This window comes from Rhinatrema bivittatum, chromosome 3 (genome assembly GCF_901001135.1).
Source record: "Rhinatrema bivittatum chromosome 3, aRhiBiv1.1, whole genome shotgun sequence".
NCBI classification, from domain to species: domain Eukaryota; kingdom Metazoa; phylum Chordata; class Amphibia; order Gymnophiona; family Rhinatrematidae; genus Rhinatrema; species Rhinatrema bivittatum.
In genome coordinates, this window is record NC_042617.1 from 256,760,404 (window position 1) to 256,784,182 (window position 23,779).

The 23,779-nt window shown below is 43.7% G+C and overlaps 1 protein-coding gene and 1 long non-coding RNA gene across 2 annotated transcripts in view; one reads left to right on the top strand and one right to left on the bottom strand.

Moving 5' to 3' along the window:
• LOC115087382 overlaps positions 1–3,661 on the bottom strand; it is a 53,399-nt gene extending 49,738 nt beyond the window's left edge. The window contains exon 1 of the long non-coding RNA XR_003855508.1: positions 3,552–3,661. This is a non-coding gene — a long non-coding RNA (uncharacterized LOC115087382). The remainder of the gene's footprint in view (positions 1–3,551) is intronic.
• The window catches only part of ACSS1 (acyl-CoA synthetase short chain family member 1), a 279,756-nt gene that overhangs the window by 97,471 nt on the left and 158,506 nt on the right, over positions 1–23,779 (top strand). The window contains exons 6-8 of the mRNA XM_029594504.1: positions 7,520–7,667; positions 8,136–8,273; positions 9,629–9,721. Coding sequence (XP_029450364.1) covers positions 7,520–7,667; positions 8,136–8,273; positions 9,629–9,721 — 379 coding nt within the window. The remainder of the gene's footprint in view (positions 1–7,519; positions 7,668–8,135; positions 8,274–9,628; positions 9,722–23,779) is intronic.

A 23,779-nucleotide genomic window follows, 5' to 3' on the forward strand; every position in this document is an offset into this window, starting at 1 on the left:
ACAGCTTTTGTGGCTCCTTCCAATCGTAGCCTGGTTCAGACTTGCCCATTCAAGACCTGTTGACCCTGCCAGTATTTCCATCCTTCTCCTCGGGGTCACTCAGGCAATAAGTATGTAATGTTTGTATTTGCATACTGTAGGGTGACCTGTGGCACTGCTGGAGTGGCACTTTACCAAAGTTTTGAGGACCTAGATCTGTTTTTGCTGCATTGGCATTGCTGAGAGGCCTCTTGTGCTCTTTGGTGATTCTAAACTGAAGGCTTTAGAGAAGGGTAAGAGTGAGTGATGAGAGTGACTCTTGGTCCTTCAAATTAATCCATTTGTTTGTACAAAGCATAGTTACATCCATGAATACTGACATCAGTCCCTAATCAAAGTAGTGACAGAAGGAAATGTTCAGGGCATCCTAGTCTAGAAGGCACATAGTGGGGTAGATTTTAAAAAATAGCACGATCGTGTACTTTTGTTGGCGCACCAGGCGCAAACAAAAGTACGCTGGATTTTATAAGATACGCGCGTAGCCTATAAAATCTGGGATCGGCGCGCGCAAGGCTGCCGATTTTGGGCAGCCTGCGTGCGCCGAGCCGCGCAGCCTGCCTCCGTTTCCTCCGAGGCCGCTCCGAAATCGGAGCGGCCTCGGAGGGAACTTTCTTTCGCCCTCCCCTCACCTTCCCCTCCCTTCCCCTACCTAACCCACCCCCCCGACCCTATCTAAACCCCCCCCCTACCTTTATCCATGGATTTACGCCTGCCGGAGGCAGACGTAAATGCCTGCTGGCGCGCCAAGACCCGACCCGGGGGCTGTTCCGGAGGGCACGGCCACGCCCCCGGGCCGAAACCACACCCCCGGGTCCGCCCCCCAAACGCCGTGTCACGCCCCCGAAACGCCGCATCATTTGGCGACGCCCCCGACACGCCCCCTTAAAAAAGCCCCGGGACTTACGCGCGTCCCGGGGCTCGCGAGGGCCCTGCTCGCGTAAATCCGGCCGGATTTACGCGAGCAGGGCATTTAAAATCCGCCCGAGTATGTTCGCCAATTGATATGGTGACTGGGCACTTGCAAGAGTGGGGTGGATGAAAGCAGAATCTCTTCTATTGTGGCATGAATGCTGGGGGGTGTAGGTGATGCAGTAACAGAGCCTTTGTAAGTGACTGATGATGCTTCTCGCCATCAGGATTGGATTTAGGATTTTGGCACCCATAGGCAGGATTGGAGAGTGGGCACAGTTGTACTCCTCTTTGGCCTGGGTATTTGGCACCCTAGGCAATTGCCTATGCCTAAATCCAGGCCAACTCGACAGTGCTCCTTGTCTTGCTGGCTGGTGTGGATAGGGGAAAGGGAAAGTGGCTAGCGACTTGTGAATATTTTCCTTTGATGTGGAAGACTGCTGTGAGAGAAGGATGCAGAATTAAGATTACATAGACTGGAATAAATGATTTTTTTTCATTTGGACACAAGATAACTTTTCATGCCAGCAATTCCTCTTCTCCTGTAGTTTGCTAATACGCTTTTTTTTACCTGTGTGGAAGTTTGCCCCCATTGATTCTATAGAATCGAGGTTAACAAGTGTTTCTGAAAGTATGCAAATGAAGTAGTATGGAGCTAGACGTGTAGGCAGGTATTCTTGCTTCTTGCTCTTAGATATTGTTGACATGCTCTTTTTCGACAGGGGACTGCCATTATTTGAGCAACTTGGCATGGCCAAAAAGGGATAATGAGACTCGTGGTTTGGGGAAATCCTGAAGCTAATGCATTCTACAGCTTGGAGCAGGACAGGCCCTAAGAGGTAGATATTCCAAAACCATTTAGTCGGATAACTTAAAATTATCCATGTAAATGGCAAGTTTTGGTATATTCAGCTTCTTATTCAGCTAGCTTTTAGCCAGATAAGTCATTAACCAGCTAAAATCTAGCTGGATAAAAAAGGGGCATTCCAGGGGCATAAATAAGAGGAGATCCGACCAACTTAGCAGGCTAAATAAATGTTGAGCAGGTCTAAAGTTAGCCAGTTATCTTAGCCAGCTAACTTTAAGCGTATGCGTGTATATTCAGCAGCACTGACTTACTTAGCCGACTATGTCTGAATATCTACCTCTAAATTCTTCATTATATGCTAATTTGTACCCTGTTCGGCCTTCCTTGCTGTCTCTGCTCCATCTTTGGATAGCAAATATTTTTATTTGTCATCCTTCCTCAGCCTCTTTTTTGGCCCCCAAAATGGGTGACCAGAGTCCATGGTGATTATTCTGGACTTTTACACACTGTATAAACTGTAGTGTAAATGCGTTGAAGAAAGTGAGGCAGCGTTTTAGGCATGAAGGACGAAATATGTGTATAAGCTGGGGTGGTAGTGGAAAAATGGGGAACCTCCTCTTTGTCCCTTTTTGTGTGGGGTTGTTTATTTGTTTATAAAGCATTTGATATTCTGCCTTTTCCTATAGATAGGCACAAAGCAGATTTTATAAAGTAGCGAGGCATTTCGTACATGGGTAATAGATACATACAGATATGATATACAGATAGGTAGATTGCAATTTAACAGATAAGTAGGGCACATTAGGTAGGAATAAGGAAGAGTAGGTGCAATGAGTATAAATTAGATATAAGGATAATTGTTTGTGCAAATGTTTGCAATCATTTGTTTTATGTTTAATACTCTGTGATTCACCTGGAATTGATTTTAGTTGAATAAGGCGGAATATAAGAATTTATAAATAAATAAAGATCTAGTTAAGAAGTAAGTTAAACAGCAGTTGGACTGAAGTAGCCTGGAATTGTGCGAAGCTTGTGGGATTAGCAGTCATGAAGGTACTGGAGCAGGTGTAGGCAACTCCAGTCCTCGAGTGCTACAAACAAGCCTGGTTTTCAGGTCCACAATGAATATGCACGAGAAAATTTGCATGCACTGCCTCCATTGCATGCATATATCTCAAGCATATACATTATGAATACCCTGAAGCCAGGCCTATTTGTGGCACTCGAGGACTGGAGTTGCCTATACCCCTGTGCTAGAGGATGAACATCTTGCTATGGAGTCCTAAACCTTTTGGCATGACATTAAACCCATCTGAGACACACATTTCAGGGCTGATAAACTTTCACACTTTTTTTTTTTTGTTTGGACCTCCCTCCTGGAGGAAACTACACAATTTGGTTCCAGACATAAAACTGTGTCTGTCTTTAATCTGCAGAGATGGAAAAATTGCCTGGTGTGTGCTATCCTCCTCCTCCTCATTGTTTATTTCATGCTTTCCCAAATAGAGAGCTGCAAGCTCGTTACAGCACGTTAATGTTTTCATTCTAATATCTTAAATAAATAAGGCACATTGACCTAGAAACGTTAATAGGCAGTTAATAATTGTTTAAATAAATTAAATAAATCGAAGAAATATGTCATAGGTACTCCAAATTACATCGGGGGCTGGGGGGGGGGAATACATCAGACAGGTACTTACTGCAAGGTACAGAGAAAGAAATAAGGAACTTGTGAGATAGAGCAGTTAAAGAAAGCATATGGGTCCAGCTTAGTATGTTAAGATGATTGGCTTACGTATGTCCAGCGGGTTCTTGCAGGGTGGAGATTCTTGCAGTGTCTTAATGGTCAGGGAGCACAGCTCGAGCACGCGCAAGCTTAGGTTTGCAGCCCCAATGCCACTTCAGGGATCCGAGAGACGAAGGAATGCCCGTTGTATGCTATCTGAGGCAGTTAGCAGTGGGCAGGTGGCCTATTTAGATCTGGCATGAATGAGACGAAATGTGGCGGCTGCCCAATAACCACATGGAAAATGATGATAGCATTCGGGAAAGGAGCCAAAACATCGTACTAGCACACAAAGTATTTTGTTGCTGATGGGCTCCTTTGAAAGTCTGAATAGGAGGAAGGAAAAACAAAGGAACATAACTTAACATGGAGCAGTTTCTAGAGATGAAACCCTAAGTTTTGTTTTAATGACACGGTCCTAAAATGCTTGGAAACCTAAAGAGTGAATGAGTTTCTGCTGCAGAAACTGTGCTTTAAATCTTTATACAGTAAAAATGGGTTGTGTGCATGCACATAATGTGATATGTGAATTCCAGGGGTCCATTTTTAGCTGCTGTGCGGCTCGGCTATTTATTTATTTTAAAACAATTTCTATTCCGCCCTTCTTTCATTCAGGGCGGATTACAACAAAGATTCATAAATCTCATGATGACAATAACACATAGGAAAGGTACAATAAAATAAAATAAAATCAGTCATTAAAAGCAATTCTAAATAAACGTACCTGGCTAACTCGCAGGGTATATTTGGCAAATATACCCGACTTTTGTAAGTTGTCTATAACCGGCTAACTTTAGGACAGCCCTGTGCCTCGACCAGAGTTAGCCGCATAAGTGAAGCGGCTAACGTTGAATATCGGAGTTAGCCCCATAACCAGTTCCTCCAGGAAATGCCTCCTGCCCGCTTCTGGCCCATCCCCATTTTATGCAGCTACATCTTAGCCGCATAACTTCTTGAATGTAGCCGCATACGGAGTTGAATATCACCATTTTGCCATTTAGATAACTTTTCAGTTATCCGTCTAAATGGGTTTTGAATATTTATTTATTTACGTAGTTTTGTATGCCGACATTCATTTAGAAAAACATCACATTGGTTTCCATTTAACATAACTTCGCAACAGAGCTTTACAATTGTCAAAAATTAAAAATTAAAGAATATCAACCTCTCAGTTTATTCTGAGTTTTCTTATTGCTCTGTGCAGTTCAAGCAGTGCACTTATGCTTCATATTCCTCCCCATACATGGTTCTAGCAGTCTATTTTAAGTTGCTAAAGAGTGTAATTAAACAACCAAGCCACATTCTCCCTTCGGCACAATCTGTCACATACTGCTGACGACACTGTTTACTTTATGAAAAGCAGTATGTGTACTCCTGGTAGAATTCTGCATTGCGCAGAATTAGGTGCAGGCGCCAGGATGCATCAGCAGTGGCAGTGGAGGCCTGTGCAGGCCAGATGAGATGAGCCTAGAATGATGGCCCTGGCCTGTGTGACTCGAAGAACTGAGGGAGCAATGAGGGGGGGTCTGGGGGAGCCTGAAAAAGCGAGACGGACAGTGAGCTTAGGGGGAGGCAGGAGAGAGTGGGGGATCTTGCTAAAGATGGGGGTGATAGATAGAAAGCCAGAGGGTCTTAGTGGGTGAGGGTGAGAGGAGAGAAGTAGAGGAGAGAGTAGCTTTCTCTCTGTTCTCTCTCCCCCAGGAGTCAAGCCTGAAGGGGGCAGACAGAAAGAAAGCTGGAGTCATGCTAAATGGAGGGGTCAGATAGAGAGAAAGCTAGGGAGATCTTTTTGGGGTGAGGGGAGACAATTGAGGAAGGGTTCAAGCCTTATGTGGGGCTTCCTGTGGAGGCAGGGGAGAGAGAGAGAGGGAATGGGGGTTGAGCCTGGAGGGGGCAGAGAAAGAAAGATGGTGGGGGAAAAGGATGAGAGAGAGGTGAACCCTGGGCGGAAGTTGATAGTGAGTGAACTGGGGGAGGAGAGATTAAGCATGAGGCAGGGGTTCAAGCCATAAGGGAGAAGACAGCTGGGGAGGGTCATTGAGCTTGAGAGAGAGGAGTGGAGGAGCTAGACCTTATGATGGGAAAATTCTGCACAAAACATTTGAGGAATAGTATTTAATTGTATTGCATCATAAATTAATTATTCCTCAAACACAGTGATTATATAGTCTTATCTGAACAAAAAGGTCTGCGCACCCGGCCATTGTAATGGAGGTGTGACTGGCCCTTTGGGCTCCTTTTTATAGCAGGATGCCTAGCAGTAATATAAGTCAGAGACAGGAGCATTTATTAATTTAATGGTTGTCTCTCTGCTATCTGAGGTGAATACAAAGTTAAGATTTATTTTCTAATTACATTTGAGACATGAAAAGGGTCCTGTAACTTCCTTTTGTTTGTTTTTTTTTTACTTAAAGAGGAAGGGGAAAGAACCAAATGTTTTCTTGTGCTAAAGTAAATCCAGTATATAGATAATGGGACTTTCAGCACAGACAAAACCCAGCTGTTAAAACTCAGGTTCAAACCTGCACCAGAATTAGCACATCTCCATGCCAACTGTAGGGTAATGAGTTTATTAGCTATTTCCCGGCAGAGTAGGGAAGCATGCAAAAGGTGAGAGTGCTTGGCTCCTGAGTCAGAGTGGAAGTTAAATGCCCCGTGATGTATCAGACCATTACACAGCAAAGAAAAGAATAAAAAAAACAAACTATAACCAAGAGAAGAGGAAAGAGCCCATGAGAGTACTGGCACTGATAAGGTAGAGTTGGAAGAGGATCCATTAAAATTGCAATGAGATAGGTAAGAGGAGAATCAAAATAGGACCAAGTCCTGAAATCTAACAGGCTAATTTTTAAACGAGTGCACGTGTGCCCATACACACACGAATAGGTGCACGAGCCAAGAGACTCTGGAATTTTAAATCATTCGCCCGCACTTGCGCGCCTATGATTTAAAATACGCCTACCTCGCGTAAGTGTGCTCCTAATTTTAAGAGGTTACGTGTACGCGGAATGTAAAACATGCTTGTGTGAGGGACAATCCCTGTTTTTCCAATTAATCCCCCACTTTGTCCAGGTAATATCAACGTCTTCCAGACCCCTCTGGTTCTTCTTTCTGCATGCCCCCTGTTTGACCGGTCCACTCACCCTGAACTGTAAGGCCCAAAATGCGAGATCTCCAGACTTGCTCCTTATCAGGAACAGAGGTAAAGTCATGTGGTTAACAAGCCGATGCGTGCTTACGCGCTCAAGTATTGGCTCCGCTCTGCGACGCCCATGCCCCGCCCCCTTAATTTTCATGTGTGCACGGTGTGTATGCTTGTAATTCGAGACTTTCTAAAATCTTTGTGGCTCACAAGCGGCCCACATACTCTTGTATGTGGGCATTTTTGCACGAGCAACGCTTATAAAATCAACCTCTGCGTGAGGTGATCAGCAGTGTTGAAAGCAGCAGATAGCTGAAGGGGGATGAAGACCAAGTAAAGGTTCCTGGGCTTGGCCATGTAGAGGTCACCGCAGACTTTAAGCAAGGGCTTTATCCATGAAATGAATGGGAGAGAAGCATGCGTTTAAGTGAGTCATTGTTTTCAAAGGGCCTGATTTTAAAAAACTTTTACATGCTTAAAAAAGAGTTTTACATGTGTAAATGCACTTTACCCTTGAAAATTGCTGTAATAGTATGTTATATTTACACATGTAATTCCTTTGAAAATTCACCTGAAAGGGAGCAATGACTTCTGGTCATATCACTTTGAACAATAGTGGAAGAACCCTACCTCAAAATATTATGGCAGAGTTGTAATTAATCCCTTTAGGTACTGTATAAAGTATAGCCATGAATGTTTGAAGTGTAAATGTGTTTTGGGCATTTATTTTGTGAGGAGAAGTACACTTAGATCAGATTTGCACAGTAGCACATGGTTCCTTCGTCTTGTAGGTCACAAGAAGAGTTCATATTCCACGACTGTTTTTTCCTTCTAGTATGTATTTGACTACAAGCAAGGCGATATATTTTGCTGCGTGGCAGATATCGGCTGGATCACAGGGCACAGCTATGTTGTGTATGGGCCGCTCTGCAATGGGGCCACTACTGTCTTGTTTGAGAGCACTCCATTGTACCCTAATCCAGGTGAGGGGACCGTGTTTGAATTTTCAGAGGGATCCCGTGCACTTCTACGCCTGTTCTGTCAAACATCCAAGGCCCTTTGGGAAACAGGTTGCTGAGCTACTGGTATCAGCATCACTGGGGGTCCCAAAACAGTTCAGCTGTGCTGGTGGATCTGATGGGGCTGCACCTTGTCCCTGACACGTGACCCTGCCTTTGCAATCTGCAGTCAATTGTGCAGTTTGCCTTGAATTAAAAAATAAAATAAATAAAGAGCTGCTGAAGTATCTCACTTGCCCACCCTTCAACACCTCTGTTCAGAACAGTAGAAGGTGCACATCTGTGAACTCATTGATCTGGAGGCAAGTCCTTAATCATTGAGATGCATCACTGTTTTCAAATCAGAGTGTCATATGCTTTATTTTTCCCCCCACTGGACGTGCTTGTTTCATGTTAACCCGAAAGCTGTTTTTATGTTTGGGGGTTTTCAAGGTCGATACTGGGAGATGGTGCAGCGGCTGAAGATTAATCAGTTTTATGGTGCGCCCACTGCTATCCGCCTGCTGCTGAAGTATGAAGACAGCTGGGTAAAGAAGTATGACCGCTCTACCCTACGAACCCTGGGCTCAGGTGAATAACGCTTATAACATTGAATTTTAGCTATCAAGTATGTGTCTTTAAAAAAAACAAACAAGACAAAACCCTAGAGTTTGATTTAAAATTTGTGAAAGATCCTCTTAGCTAGTGCATTTAATAGAAATTGTTCAATGTTACCCTGCTGTCCCTTGGCTGGTTTGATTGGTGATATTTGGAAGGGGCTGTTAATATATAGGACAGATTTTGTCTTTATGGAGTGGTTTGTTGTCCCTCAGGGGGAAACCCCCCTGGGTGGCTGTGACCAGGGGCTCGTGACACTAAGGTTCCACTGCAGTCCCAGTGCCAAGTGAGCGGGAAGCCCAGGGGAGCCTTTACACTCAACAAAAAAAGGGAGAAAATGATCTGGGGTCCCCCAGATACAGGAGCTGTCTACAGTGTTCTCCCATTGAAGATTCATTTTGAGGACTTTGCAAAACTGCATAGCAGTTTTCTTGGATTGTAGTTTTGCGATTTGAGACTGCAGTCAGGAAAACCACTCTTATTCAGTGATACTTGGGTCATGGGCATTTCGTACTGCGATCCGAATTCATGGGTTTTCAGACCACTTTTGTTCTAAAGATGTGCTGACTTCTCCAGTAAGTATCCAAGTTACATGGATTGGAGGGAGTTAGTGAATCGCATGCTGTAATATGAATACAGTAACTAATATCTACTGTATGGTGGTAAAGCTGCTTTATGCCGCATATGTTAACATTACTCAAGAGTGGCAGATTTAGGATTTTGCTGCCCTTAGGCACTGATGGTGCTGTACACCCTCCCCCTCTCCTTTCCCCTCCCACACAAGGGACAATAGAGCATAAAATTTAAAGCCCAGCCTTCTTTGCTCTGCTCTTTCCCTGAATGACAGGGGGAGAGGGGCTTTCCTTTGCTCCCTGCTGCATGCTCTAGTTTCACCTTTCTCCTATTCCCTGCACTGAACAGGAGGGGAGGGGCTGGAATAAGTAGAGCAGTTTTCCTTTTCTCTGCTCCTTTCAGCCTCACCCCTCCCCTCCTGTTCTCTGCACTGGGAGGGGAGGGGCTGGAGCAGGAAGCAGAAAGCTGTTCTCTGCCTGGTGAGATTCAGCACAGCTGGGAGGCAGCAAACCTTCAGCTGCCCCCTCCCCCCCCCACCCTGAAAGTTTTGCTATCCTAGGCACAGGCCTGGTGTGCCTATTGGTAAATCCAGGCCTGCTATTTAGTATCCATGATATGATTAAACACTATCAGTTATGAGATGACACAGACCATTGTGTAAAAAAAAAGAATTGAATGAACAGTATTCTTCATGCAAGGGCAAAGAACTTGGTCAAGGTATATTTTACTTCTTTTACTTACTGCTTTGGTTTTAGTGGGCGAGCCAATCAACCATGAAGCCTGGGAATGGTTTTATAAAGTGGTGGGAGAGAACAGGTGCACTCTCGTGGACACCTGGTGGCAAACAGGTAAAACCTACCATTGGAACAGATAAGTGTTGAATGTTGATGATAGACAAATGTTCTTGTGTGCATTGTGATTTCATTTTACTCTCACTGTGCTGTGCAGTTCTACATGTCAAGAGTGAATAATAAGAGAGCCCAATATTTCTCTTGCTAATAATTTCCACCTTCCGGCCAGTATGGCAATTAGTCGATATACTGGATAAGTTAAGCTGTTTTGTTTGTATATTATAATAATACAGTACTCTGTTTTTGCTTGTCCGTGAAATGCAAGAGGCTGCAGTACCAGCAGTAGCCACAAGGTTTAAGTCTCTTTTATTACAATAATTTGCAGTTTTTGCTTGTCTTGAACATGCATGCACAAGTAGAGTTGGGCACAGGAGTACACATAGTCAGGCTGCAGCTTTGGGCTGCGTTGGGCTGCTGGAGTGTGGCACCAGTGTGGGCCATCAGTGAGTGATGCTGAGGCAGGCCACATCACTGGGGAGGTGAGCTGCACCAATAGCAGCAGCATTGGCACCAGCAGAAGTAAGTGGGTGGTAGCAGCTAGGGACTTGGTGACACGGTGGCAATCAGGAGCTTGATGTTGTGGCCGCAGTGGCGTTAACGGAGAGGGCCATGGTGTTGGCCACATTATGCTTCAAGAGAGTGTGGGACCGTGGTCGGAGTGCTGTGAGGGAGGTGGCAGGTGCCCTGGTAGCTGCAGGAACTGTGGGAGCTGGGTGGCAGGAGATAGCATTGGAAGGGGGTAAGAGGGGGATTGTGATAGCTGAGGACATTAAGAGAGGAATTCATGGGTGTTGGGGGTTAACTAAGGGGACTGGAGGGGGAGAAATAGATGGGTTCAGCCTAAGAGATAAGAGAGGGAATCAGCTGGGGAAGAAGGTTATAAGGGATCATCTATTCTGTGTGTGGGAAAGGGGATAAGCACTAGGGTGGTGTCTATTTGAGAGGTTACCATGGTGAGGTGGAGTTGTAAGGGAGAGAAAGAGGATTTGATAATAGGGGGAGCAGAACTGGAGCCGAGGGAGAGAGAGAAAGACTTCCTTCTCTTCTCATTATCCTTTTTCCTCTTCCAAACTGTATCCTTCCTTGAATTTTTGATTTTGTTGTTGTCTATGGTGAAAGAATAATTAGAAATCCAGTATTTCACAGAAATATTGTTGCAGTAAAGATATTATGTTGACCATAAATGTTTTCAGCTCAACAACATTTTGCCTTTTCCTAAGAGAGTCTCAAGGTGGATTGAAATCAGAATTGTTTTTGAAAATTGGAACTGCAATTACATTGTGTCACAACTGATAGCCAGATATGAGTAAAGATGTGAAATGGTTTTCTGGGATGTAGTGGAACTTGTGCTAAATTTATTACTGGGAAGATCTGTTTGTACTCATTCATCATCATCATAGTTTGCTGGCTGAATCTATTATATTTGCAAGCCAACTGTATCTGCAACAGTGGCTACATCTCCGCCAGTGGTGCACCCCTGGTTGTTCTACTCTGTTTAGACATCTTGCCTTATTGTTGCCTTATCTGTGTTCTTAGCTTTCTATTCCCTTCCCCAGGTTGGTTTCTGCAACGTCATTCAGACTGCACCGTTCGTGCTGCTAGGTTGCCAGTACAGTGAGGCAGGTGCTGTAGGGGTTTTATGTATTTTATGTAATATTTTTTTATTTAATATGTACTATCGATTTTATTTGTCAAGGTTGAGCTATCAGTGATCAGGATTTGCCGTCCATTTTGTCAAGTAGCTTCAGACAGTAGAGGCTGATGTGAATGTTTTTTATTATCTTTTTTATTAGTATTTAACCATTTACAAATGAATTCATGCAATGAAACCGTAGAATATGTAGAAAACCGTATGGCCATTGATATAGCAGGAAGAAGAAAGTAGTTCTCAATGCAACCACTCGTTGTTTCAACTGAAGGAAGTACCTCCTCTTCAGTTTAGTGACATGAGCAACATCAAGAATAATTAGAATTCTCTGATTCCAGAAGGAAATATCTTTATATTCAAAAAATTGTTGGTTTGTGAGGAAAAGGTAACCAGTAGTGTTGCCCTTGCTGAAATCACACCTTGAGAAGCCTGAAGGAATGCAGACAAATCCAAACTGTCCGTAGAAATAATAGAGTCCTCCTTCTATCTCATTAACCTTCTGCTTCATTACTGGAAGATAATACATTTTGGTGAGAGCTATATCTTTCCCCTGAGGGATCTTTCATACCTCTCCCATGTATCTTATAAACAGCAGCTGCACCAATATTAATCTAGTTATGGGGAAATTTAACAAATGTTGATTTCTAGCCCCAGTTTTATTCTCAAGAAGCTCCGGCTTATTATGAAGATGTAAATTATCCTTTATGTGGACCACACCAGAAGCTTGAGGAGTTGAAAGTTGAGTTCCTTTGAAGGAATTGTGCCCTTCCATTTCTTCAAGTCTTCTATCATGCTCACCCAGTTTAGTCTCAGTTCCTTGGGAAAAGATGCACAACTGAGAACTTGTATTAAGCAGAATTTTCTCAGTCCTGGATACAACCTTCCAGATATCCAGAAGAGTTTGTTGGTAGGAACAGCCAACAGAAGAGTTTGTTAGTAGGAGCAGCCAAGGTAACCTCCTGGAGGAAGACCAGCCACCAGAATTAGGCTAATGCCAAATCTTGGGGCCCCCCCCCCACTGCCTTACCCGGCCCTGACTGTCCTCTGATGCTGCAATCTGAACTTCCCTCAGAACTTCCCCAGGCTGTTCTGCGCCTCCATGGGGGCTCCGCAGGGACCTTGCAGCACTCCATCAGTATTCCAGGCAAAAATCTCCATTTAAACAATGCCGCATCAGACCTCTGCCTCCCAAGCATTCCACGCCTGGCTGCACTTCTGGGGACAACCGGGCTTCAGGCTCCTCAGTCAAATGTTGAGCTTTTGAAACATTTCCTGTACTTGCCCTGGATCCATTCCAGGACCCGCCAGATCATTCCTCGGCAGCAGCAAGGCACCCTGAGGACAGCAAGGTGCCCGTAGCAAATGATGCATCCCCACTTTGCTTCACTCGTGCTGAATTCAAAGGTCAATGCACATGGTCGTCTATCAATCCCTTGACTGGAACAGAAGCCACAGGTACTCAACCTGTTTTTCCCTTCCACTTCCTACCTATTATAGTGCAGGGGGGACAAGGAATATTAGCAAAAAAAAAAAAGAAGAGAAAACTAAGAGCTTCTGATGCAGCATCCAGCTAGGCAGTTATCTTAATTCCTTTACCAGGTGGCTGATGTGGTTTTATGTAACTTAAATTATTTTTTATGTATTCTTTTTATCTGTCATATGTTCAAGTTTATGTAAGCTGTGAATGTGATCATGTGATCCACCTAGAACTGTGGATTGCATGGGCTGTAAGTCATGGGAATTGCCATACTGGGTCAGACCTATGGCCCAACAAGCCCAGTATCCACGTCACAAGTAACTGGCAAAATCCTAAATACTAAATAGATCCCATATTGCTAACACTCGGCAATAAGTGGAAGCTTTCCCCAAGTCCACTTGGTCAATAACAGTTTATGGACTTCTCCTCCAGGAACTTATCCAAACATTTTTTTAAACCCAGCTACACTAACTGCCTTAACCACATCCTCTGGCAATTATTTCTAGAGCTTAATGGTGTGCAGGGCCGGTACTAGCATTTCTGCTGCCTGTACAAAAAATTACAGTGCTGTCCCCCTCCACATTCTGTTTTTTTTTTTTAACACAGAATGTTGTTTTTCCAGCAACTCAATCAGGCTCTCATTCACGCACACACACCAGTCAGGCTCTCTTTCTTACACACACCACCCCAGTTAGGCTCCCATTCACACACAGTTGGAAACATTTGGAGGAGCCCATTGTGCTGTTCCTCCTTGTGCACCAGCCCTGCACTATTCAAATCTCGTGGGGCTAGCACTTCCTCTATGCTGATCTTGTGCATTGTGAGATCAGAATAGAGCACATGGCTGACCGCATGTGTTTTGAATATCACAGGGCCGGCACAGGTGGAGGAGCAGACGAACAGGCTCCCGCCCAGTGGGGTCCTCTTCTTTCTTCAGCTGCTGGTGAATGAGGTCCACCAGCAGACTCCCGGGCCTCCTCTTCTTCTTGTCTGCCGGTGAGATGGGGGTCCAGCAGCAGCCTCCCAGACCTCTTCCTTTTCTCAGCTTCTGTTGGGATAGGTTCAACCAGCAGCCTCGGGGGCCTCTCTTTTTTGGCTGCTGGTAGGATGGGGTCCACCCCTGACCTCATGGGTCTCTCTCCTTCCTTTCACCGCCAGTGGGATGGGGTCCACCGGCAGCCTTGCAGGCTTCTCTTCTTTCTTCAGCTGCCACTCTCCTGGGTGTGGTGCCCTGTGCAATTGCACAATGTGCACACCCAGGCTTGATGGTGTGTTGAGTGAGAGAGAATGTTTCCCTATTTGTTTTAAATGTGCTATTTGCTAACTTTATGGAGTGTCCCCTGGTCTTTGTATTTTTTGAAAGAGTAAATAACCAATTCACATTTGCTTGTTCTAATCCACTCATGATTTTATAGACCTCTATCATATCCCTCCTCAGCTGTCTCTTCTCCAGGCTGTATAGCAGTGAAGACAAAGAGAATCGGATGATGGAAAAAGCCCTTTATTGCAGTATGCCCGACTCTGGCCGAGTTTCGCTCTTTCTTATAGAGCTGCCTCAGGGGCTATCGAATAATGCAGGATGGATGTATGCCCGCAGGGCTAATGTCACCGCTTTGATGGTCAGTCCTCTGTCCATACTGCGGTATATAAAAACCTATAAATAAATAAATAAAATACAATAAAATAAATAAACATAGGGTTGTGCTTTTAGGTTAGCGGGACCATTACCCCCAAGACCAAACTCAGAGGACCTGAATTTAATTTTCGCTAAATGCAATTTCTCCAGTATCCAACTAAAACTGGCCAGTGCCTTAAGTCAGCAGGTACACTAAGGCCATCAAGGGCATTGGCTCTCAAAGGCTAAAACCTGTCCAGAATTTCTCTCTTTTTTAACAGCAAGTTTTAACTATCATGTCTGATATTTTTGCTTTTTTTCAGGGATACCCTGAATTGGATTATGATGAGAAAACATTAGGTCTTGCTAAGGAAAGCACTTTGAGATCATAGGTTCGGGACCCAGGGATGTTCTATGGGGGTATCCCTGCGGTTATCCCTGGAGAAGGGGATGATATCTGGACAAAAAAAGCATTTGGCAGGACTTGAAATGGGATGTGCTTGGGTGAAGGCTAGTGATTTGCTAAAGAGGCCACAGAGTTACTTAAACTGAGGCAGAAGCAGATCATTGTCAGCCTGGAACAAGGCCTTACCCCCAAGGATCCAGATTGCTCCTCAGTGGGTTTAAGAAGGGATTGCTGAGAAAGGCACAATGTTGGGGCAAATTAGTGGCATGTTGGAGCAGGTCTCTGAACTGGAATGCTGGTGAAGCAACCTAGCATGATCAGACCTGGATTCAACATTCATAGTGAGTAATGGACTGCTGGACTGAGTTCAGAACTAATTGCAAATAAACCTGTATCCTACAAATAAAAACCCTTGCATCCAAGATTAGAATAGAACTGAACTGTGTCCAGAGGGCTCCAATCTGATAGGTAAAAAATAAATAAAGAAACAATTGGTGAAAATGCTAGCCACAAATAATAATATTTTGAAATTTTGTTTTACCAAACTGAAACAAAAACTTACTGGAAAATGTAGTGCTTTAGTAATGTAGGCAAAAGAGCCCTATAAATGCAACATTAAAAAAAATTATTTTGAAAAAATTCTAATATGATGGATATGAAAGTGTTTATAAAATCTTTTAACAAAAACGATTTCATAGTGTCTCTATCGCACTTACTTGCATAGTCTGTTGCACCAACGCATCAGTGAGAGCTCATTGCAGTGTCTCCTTGAAAAACTCATTCTCCCATCTCTCTCGCATTGTGTTGTCTCGCGGCAACTGGCTGTTCCAATTGAAGAAAACTGCTAACTTAAGACAGCAAATGAGCTTATGTACATTGACCCTAGCCCTAAATGGATCTTATTCTGTATAAGGCACAAAAGAGAGTGCTTTCTGCAAAACAGATTGTTCTGCTAAGCCCAAACAGTAAGAAGATAGATTAAATACTGTAGGTAAAGTTAATTGCGAAATTGTGGTCGATACCTTGAAGTCTCGTGTCATGACTGAGCCGATGGTTGATTTTGCTGCTGATTCTGCAGAAGGCTGGAACGTTTCGGATGCAAGTCTGAGTGTGGGAAAACTATATGGCATCTGAAATACATTGCCATCATTGTAATTTATATTCAGTAACATATTTGTAACCCTAACCTGGGCTCTTCTTAAGGTAACGGAGCATACACACAGTACTGGGGCTAAATCTTGGACTCATTCTATCAGCCCCAAATTACAGCTTCTCTGTTGTGTGGGTAGGGTGGGGTGGGGGTGGGGGTGGAGGATTAACCTCCAAAGTCTTGATCATTACATGTACTGTCTTCTACCTAGTGCCAGTAAAGAAGCTGGACACTCTGATGGTGTTCCAGTGTAAAACTTTACTGAAGAAATTGTGCAGCATGAATATATGATCCTGGATACTTGTCTTTTAGATAATCTTCATAAATGCAACTTAAAAGCAGTAAATCTTGAATCTATGATCCTTTAATTTATCCCTCAGGGTTTCTTCTTTAACATTGGATAGAATGTGAAGGTACCCTGGGCAAAGTGGGAAAGGGTTCTCATATCCCCTGAGGGATGTCCCCTGAAATATAGGGGATCCACTGTGCATACTCTTGAACTCTACAATTTTCTTCTGTCCTTCTCTTATGTAACTTGTTTGCAGGTGCTTAGCTGTTTACAGAGGGGGACAGTAACTTTTAAATGGGCACCCGGGAACACGTGTGCGCATTCGGCCAGCCCGCATTCAGGGACACGGCTGTTTTATAACATATGCATGCATATATGTGCATGTTATAAAACAGACAGACCGCACGCATATGTGAACACAATTTTAAGTTGGGTGCATGCCTATGCGTGCAAATGCCACTTCTACTATGTAAGTGGAGGATTTTAGTAGACATGCTTGCCAACGCCATTTCCAGTTTTCCCAGTTTATTCCCACTTCGCCCAGGTAAGGGATAGAACTTCCAAACACCCATAGTTTAATAGCCTCCCATTTCCACTATTAGCCCCCTACCTTTAAAACCCTGCTGATCTATCTGTTTTTCTTTATTTTATTATTTGCACGTCCTCCATAGCAGAGGATCCCGGAACCCGCCTGGGCGCTGAAGTATTTAAGGGCAAATTTGAAGTTGAAATCCAGGAATGCCCATGTACCGCCCAGATCATGCTCACACCCTGCCCATTTTTCAGAGCTTTTCATTTGTGCGCATAGCGGGAGATATGCGTGTACGCGAGCGCCTTTTAAAATCCGCTCGGCATGCGCCAGCCTGACATATTCACTTATCTCCTGGTTTTGGCATGCACCAGGCTTTTAAATTTTACTCTTTTAGTGAGCAGCAGGCAGATAGCAAATTTCCTCCTCTCTCTTCCCAGATATGGTACCAAATGCTGAATTGGCAACAGAATCCCTTGGATTGAGGGACTTCTGGATGATGAGTCGGCAGGGGAGAAGAAAAACTGATACTTCACGCATATCCAGCATAGCTCTCTGCTTCAACGGCAGGGGAGAAGAAAAACTGATACTTCACGCATATCCAGCATAGCTCCCTGCTTCAACGGCAGGGGAGAAGAAAAACTGATACTTCACGCATATCCAGCATAGCTCTCTGCTTCAACGGCAGGGGAGAAGAAAAACTGATACTTCACGCATATCCAGCATAGCTCCCTGCTTCAACGGCAGGGGAGAAGAAAAACTGATACTTCACGCATATCCAGCATAGCTCTCTGCTTCAACGGCAGGGGAGAAGAAAAAAGGATTCGCACTCACAAAGCTGGGAGTAGCTGGCTTGTTACGGCGGTTACTACCCCAAACCAAATAAGCCTGATACTTCACTTTCAATGCATATCCAGCATAGCTCTCTGCTTCAACGGCAGGGGAGAAGAAAAACTGATACTTCACGCATATCCAGCATAGCTCTCTGCTTCAACGGCAGGGGAGAAGAAAAACTGATACTACACGCATATCCAGCATAGCTCCCTGCTTCAATGGCAGGGGAGAAGAAAAACAACCAATAAGGGCTGAATAACATAGTCTGGGTAAAACAAATAAGCATGGGTGTAGCTTGCTTATTGTGGCGGTTACTTCCCCTACTACCCCTAACTAATCAAGCTTGATATTTCACTTGGATGCAGCTCCATCACTGCTCTCTACATTAATGGTGGGGGTGGAAGGGAAATAGAACCAAAGAGCTAAGAGAAACAGATAAGTATGAGAAAAAATGTGTGAAGCTTGCTGGGCAGACTGGATGGGCCGTTTGGTCTTCTTCTGCCGTCATTTCTATGTTTCTATGTTTCTATGAGGCAAAATCAAATCTTCATTCCTCTCTCTCCCTCTTGGGTAGGAAGGATGGGTAAAATTTTCAACCAATAAAAATTACACAATGAGTAAACTACACCGAAAAGGAGTTAAATTATCAGCCAGTGAATGTGAGTCAATATAAATCTCTACCTAATAACACTCCTTAGTCAAGGATTTGGGCCTGTAATATTGCTGTTTAAGGAAACTGAATGGAAAAAACTTCTTCTCACTCTGCTACAAACTCAAAAATCCATACAGACACTAGGGGCCACTTGCTAATATGCAAGCAGAAAAAAACAAACACAGTAATCTCCAGTGATAGTGCTGTGGCAATGTGGTTACTAGCAGTGAGAAGATGAAAAATGTTCATTTTGTTTTTCATTTCGTTTTCAGGGGTTTGATTTTCCACAAATTTTGTTTTGTTAAATGTTTATTTCGTTAAAAAAAAGAAATAAAACTTTAAACAAAAAAAAAATCCAAAAAAGAAGAAAAAAAAAAGAAACAGGGCCTTCCGAGGCCTCCCAAGTCACCCACCAATCCCTTCTACCCTAAAAAATGCAATGACCAAGATCCTGCCCAGCCCCACTTCCCTGGTCTGGAGGGAATCAACGCCAAGGTCTAGGCGCAAGCCGAAGCCTGGGCCTTGATTATGGCATAGGCCAAGATCGCAGAGACCTAATGCGGCCTAGGCCTACATAAGGCTGAGACTTCAGCCTAGGCCTAAGCATTGGGATGGACCTGATCCCTAGGCTGAGGCTGAAGCCTCTGCCTGCCCCTTACGCAAGAACCAGGTTTTAAAGCCAGGACCCGATGCCTGGGCCTTAAAGCCTAGATTTTGTGTAGGGCATAGGCCGAGGCCCAGGCATCAGGACCTGGCCTCCAGGTCGAGTCCTGGCATCGGGCTTAGACTCCGGTTGTTGCCTAGGTGTTGGGACCTGGTCTCTGGTCAAGGTCACAGCATCAGGCCTGAGCTCAGGCCAAGACCCAGGCGTCTGTCCTGGGCCTTGATCGCGACTCTGGATCCCTGGAGCAGGTACGTTTTTTATATATTTGGGGTCTCTGTTAAGGCCCCAGCATTAGCCCTGGGCCTCGGCAGAGCCCCCAGCATCGCGCTTGGGCCTAGGCTGCAGTTCGTGGGTTGGGCCGTGGCCTATGCCTAGGCGAGGCCCCTGTTTTGGGCTGTGGCCTATGCCCAGGCCCTGGTGGTGTGCTCTGGTCCAGGCTGAGGCCCTTGCTTTGGGACTCTGCCTATTCCATAAGCGAGATCCTGGCATTGGGCCTGGGCCTAGGCTCAACGGTTCAATTTTGTTTTCAAAACAAAACATGCAAACCAATGAAATTTTGGCATATTTTCAATTGTTTCGCTTTTATAATGAAATGAAATAGGAAATTTTGTCTAATTTCCTTTTGTCTAATTTCATACCCATAGCACCTCAATGTAATCCGTTTTGAAGTGCTGAAAAGCGGAATATAAATAAATAAACATATGCAGGATCTTCTGATGACTAAGAACAGACTCAAGAAAATACTCTTACTCACACGAAAGGATCTCAGTCTGTGTAATTAACAGCACACTTTGAGTGTAATAGATGTTATTTCAAATAGTTTGGAAGCAAACAGATCAGTCCTTGTGAACATGTATTGGTGTAATGGAGTCTGTTTCTCAAAGAAAAAGCATGTCAGGACAAAAAATAACTTGGACCAAAGAAAACAGCAAACAGGGCCCCAGGATCAATATAAAAAACAGTTGCAAAGGCCTTTTAAAAAATGTACCCTTGAACTTGGGGAATATTTTAATATCCTAGGATCAGCCAGGAAAGATACCTGGGCTAAGTTACAACATATACAGTCACAATCCATTCTAATCAAGCCCCATACAGTAGTTTCTTCGGGGGGGTAGCAGGGAGAGGACATCCTCTAATATCCAAGATGTTAGGTCAAGTGAAAATTAAAAGAACCAGAGGGACACTTGATCAGTGTTATTTTATTTATTTATTTAAAAACTTTTATATACCGGTATTAGTATGCATACATCATACCGGTTTACAATGTAACTTTAAAGGTAGAAATTACAATGAACAGGGAGGGCGAACAAGGAGGAGTATACAAAGAGCAGGAGGTGGAGGAATTAAAGCAATAAATAAAAACTGCAACGGACTATTTACAGGAATATACAAGGCGTAGGCAAGATACTTGCAGAAGTCGGTGTACTTAATCAGGGTAGGCTTGTGAAAGGGAAGCACTTGTGAAATAATAGGGATCTGACACAGAATGTACTTTTCCTTTCATAAATCCACAACCCAGAAATAAATACTTGAATCAGTAACTGTGTGGTCCCTCCTTTCTTGTTACTGGGATCCCCCCCTTATTCATTTCCTCGCCTTCTCCCAGATTTTGCTGTGCAGGCATTGCCTTTCAGGCTTTACCAGATCATATGGGAAAGAAGTAAGTTCCCAAACAAAAGAGAAAGAAAAGGTGCAACAATTTCCTTTCAAACTGAAGTTCCAAAATGAAGAATCTTCTCTAACCTCAAAAGGCAAAATCAATCAGAAAGTCTCTTAAATCTAGACAAATCCATGTCCCACTGAATTAGGCCTAAGATTTTTCCAAGAAAAAGGGAATGGAATTGAAACGAAAAACTCTTCTCCCTTAGACATTCAACTCACTCTGCCACGGCTCCTCTAGGGGTCTCTGGCTTGTATAGTCCCAGGAAGAAGCACTGCAGCAGCCTCACATGAGAGTGCTGTAGTACAGATGCTGTGTTCCTTTCTCCTTCTCTAAATCTGTAGTAGGGATCCCAATAGGGTTCTACATGAGCAAGCCAAGCAGATGGGGAGGAGGCAAAGCAGACTCTAGTGGAAGAGAATTGCAGCTAGTCAGAGGAAACTACTGGAAATGGCAGGGAAGAATGGACTCAGCATGATCTCAGAAGAGGGGGGCCCTTCCTGGCGTGAGAGGCAGCCTGCCCTGAATGAGTCTGTCCAGGGGATGAGGCTTGAAAGAGTGAGAGAGAGGACCATGAAGTGGTGATGTGGCTCAGGTGCTAGCATCCTGCCTAAGAGGGCAGGGAAAGAAGGTCGGAGGGAGCTGGAAATAGGACAGAACAATTGAACCCACATGTTCACCCTCTTTGTTCTGTAGAAGTGTCTGGCAGGCAAGTGCTGGCAGCCAAAAGCCACGTGCAGCTATGAAATTGCAAAATGAAATCTAACAAAAAACAGATGCACACTTTTCTGGAATGTTTTCTTGGCATCTCAGTGTTTGTTTCACGTTCCTTCAGCTCTTTTTCTCATATTTAAACAAAGCAGTGTGCTGCAATGCTGGAGTTTATTTTATTTATTTATTCATTTATAGGCCACTTAAACTAAGGCCCTAACCAGCGTACAGATCAACATTCTTAATCCAAAAAATATAACATAGACAAAAAAGTCATTAAATACAAATCATTAATAAAACCTGAGTAACTATAGCTTGGTAATAGGAAAGCAGGCTATAAGAAGAAGGTCTATTTGAAAAAAAAAAGTTTTAGTCATTTTCCTAAAAGTTTTATGACATCCCATCTGATGAAGGTCCTGGGGCAAAGTGTTCCATAACATTGGTGCTGCAACTGAGAATGCTTGCTCCATCATGCCTACCAGTCTTGTTTGCTTTATAGAGGGAACATCCAACAAGCCTCTGCAGAGCGCAATGCTCTACCTGATTTATAAATTTGAAGTAGAGCATTGATCCATGGAAATGCATCAAGGGCCAATAACTTGTACACCAACACAACTGTTTTATATTCAACTCTCCATCGGTTAGGAAGCCAATGGAGGCTGCAAAGTACTTGGGTTATGTGGTTTCAAATGCTGTCGCTGGATATCAAACGAGTGGCAGCGATCTGGAGCAATTGGTGGCTGTTAGTGGGGCTCCCAAATGCATAATATTACAATAATCAATTGTTGGAAAGATCAGGGCTTGTACAAACAAGTGAAAGACATCCGGATATAACAAAGTTTGATACAATGCAACAAACGCAATTTGTAAAATCCAGTTTTAAGAGCAAATTTAATCTGGGGAGTAATTGTCAATTTAGAGTCAGCAATGACTCGAAGACTCTTTGCCTGAGGAAAGATTTTTATTTCGGTATCATCCACTTTGATAGCAGGTGGGACTAAGAAATTCTCCCTGCTTCAGATTACCACAATCTCTGTCTTTGATAAACTGAGGGCTAACTTGTTATGCAATAGCCAACATTTAATAGAGTTCAAGCATTAGGAGGTTGACACCATTGTCTCAACTCATGATCTTTCAGCTGGGATATAAAATTATATGTTTTCTGCATACAGACGGAAGCTTAAGTTCTTGGGCCCTTGGCATGGTTATGTCCATGATCAATACAATCCAGTCACTCACCACTGCTCTTTGATGTGCAAGGGTTTTTTCAGGAGGGGCCAGGGAAAAATAAAAGAAAAAAAATCAAACAGCACACGCTCCACTCGCTGTCATATGAGCCAAATTACAAAACAAGTCTCTGAGTTCCAATTGGTGCTTAACAAAGTTTACTTCAGTTTAAAAATCAAAATCCAAGCAAGAATTGTGAAGATCAAAAATATAAGGAAAAAATCAATGTGAGAAAAAAACAAGGTCCTCTCCTCTTTGCAGTTCTTCTCTCCCCTGCACCAGCATCCATATACATATATTATTGTTCAATGTTCTATGTAAAAAAACCCCGGTCTAACCTCCCAGACCAGGGCAACCTTTTCGTTACTTGTAAACCGGATTGATTTGTATTGCATACAGGAATTCCGGTATATAAAAAAAAATTAAAATAAATAAAAAATAAAATATACAACAATCCTTCCCCTTGAAGAGTAGGATATCCCTGTTCTAGTGCCGGCATCCAAACTGCTGGGAAAAGGTGACAAAATTCCTTGTCCTCAAAAGCTCTGAAAAAATTCAGTTACAAAAATTCTTCAAAAACAGATTTTCCAAATCCATCCAAAAATAGTATAGAAGTCATAGCCCACTGACTCTAGTCCTGGGGAAGGCAACCTGCTGTAGCAGTCACTGGTCATGAGCAGACAACCACCAGCAAACTATCAAAATCTTCCACCTTCACTATTGACTTAAGAGACATGATTCCTTGTTGCAGAGAAAGACATTAGCTCCATCTACTGTGACCATCCCTGCAAATGTCTGGAAACATTCATACATTCAGAACCCAAAAAGAAGTAGGGCAGCTGAAGCAGTGGCATCAACATCCCAAAGACACCGAGAGAAAGGCAAGGCAGCAGAAGCAGAGGAACAATGTATCATAACCAGTTCTGATGCCTAGGATCCAAGGTATTGGCATGATTTTCAGAATCATTGCTGTGGTTGGTCTGGCCTGTAAACACCGCAGATGTTTAGAGACATCGTCCTAAACAGCAGCTGTGGCATCAACACAGTGAGTGAGGTGCATGACTAGAGGCAATACCACCCCAAGATACCAAGATTGGGGTAAAACAGCAGGAGCAGTGGCTTCAAGGCACCAAGAGAGGCAAGGCTATAGCAGCAGAGCAACAGCACCCCAAGGCACCAAAAGAGCAGCAGGT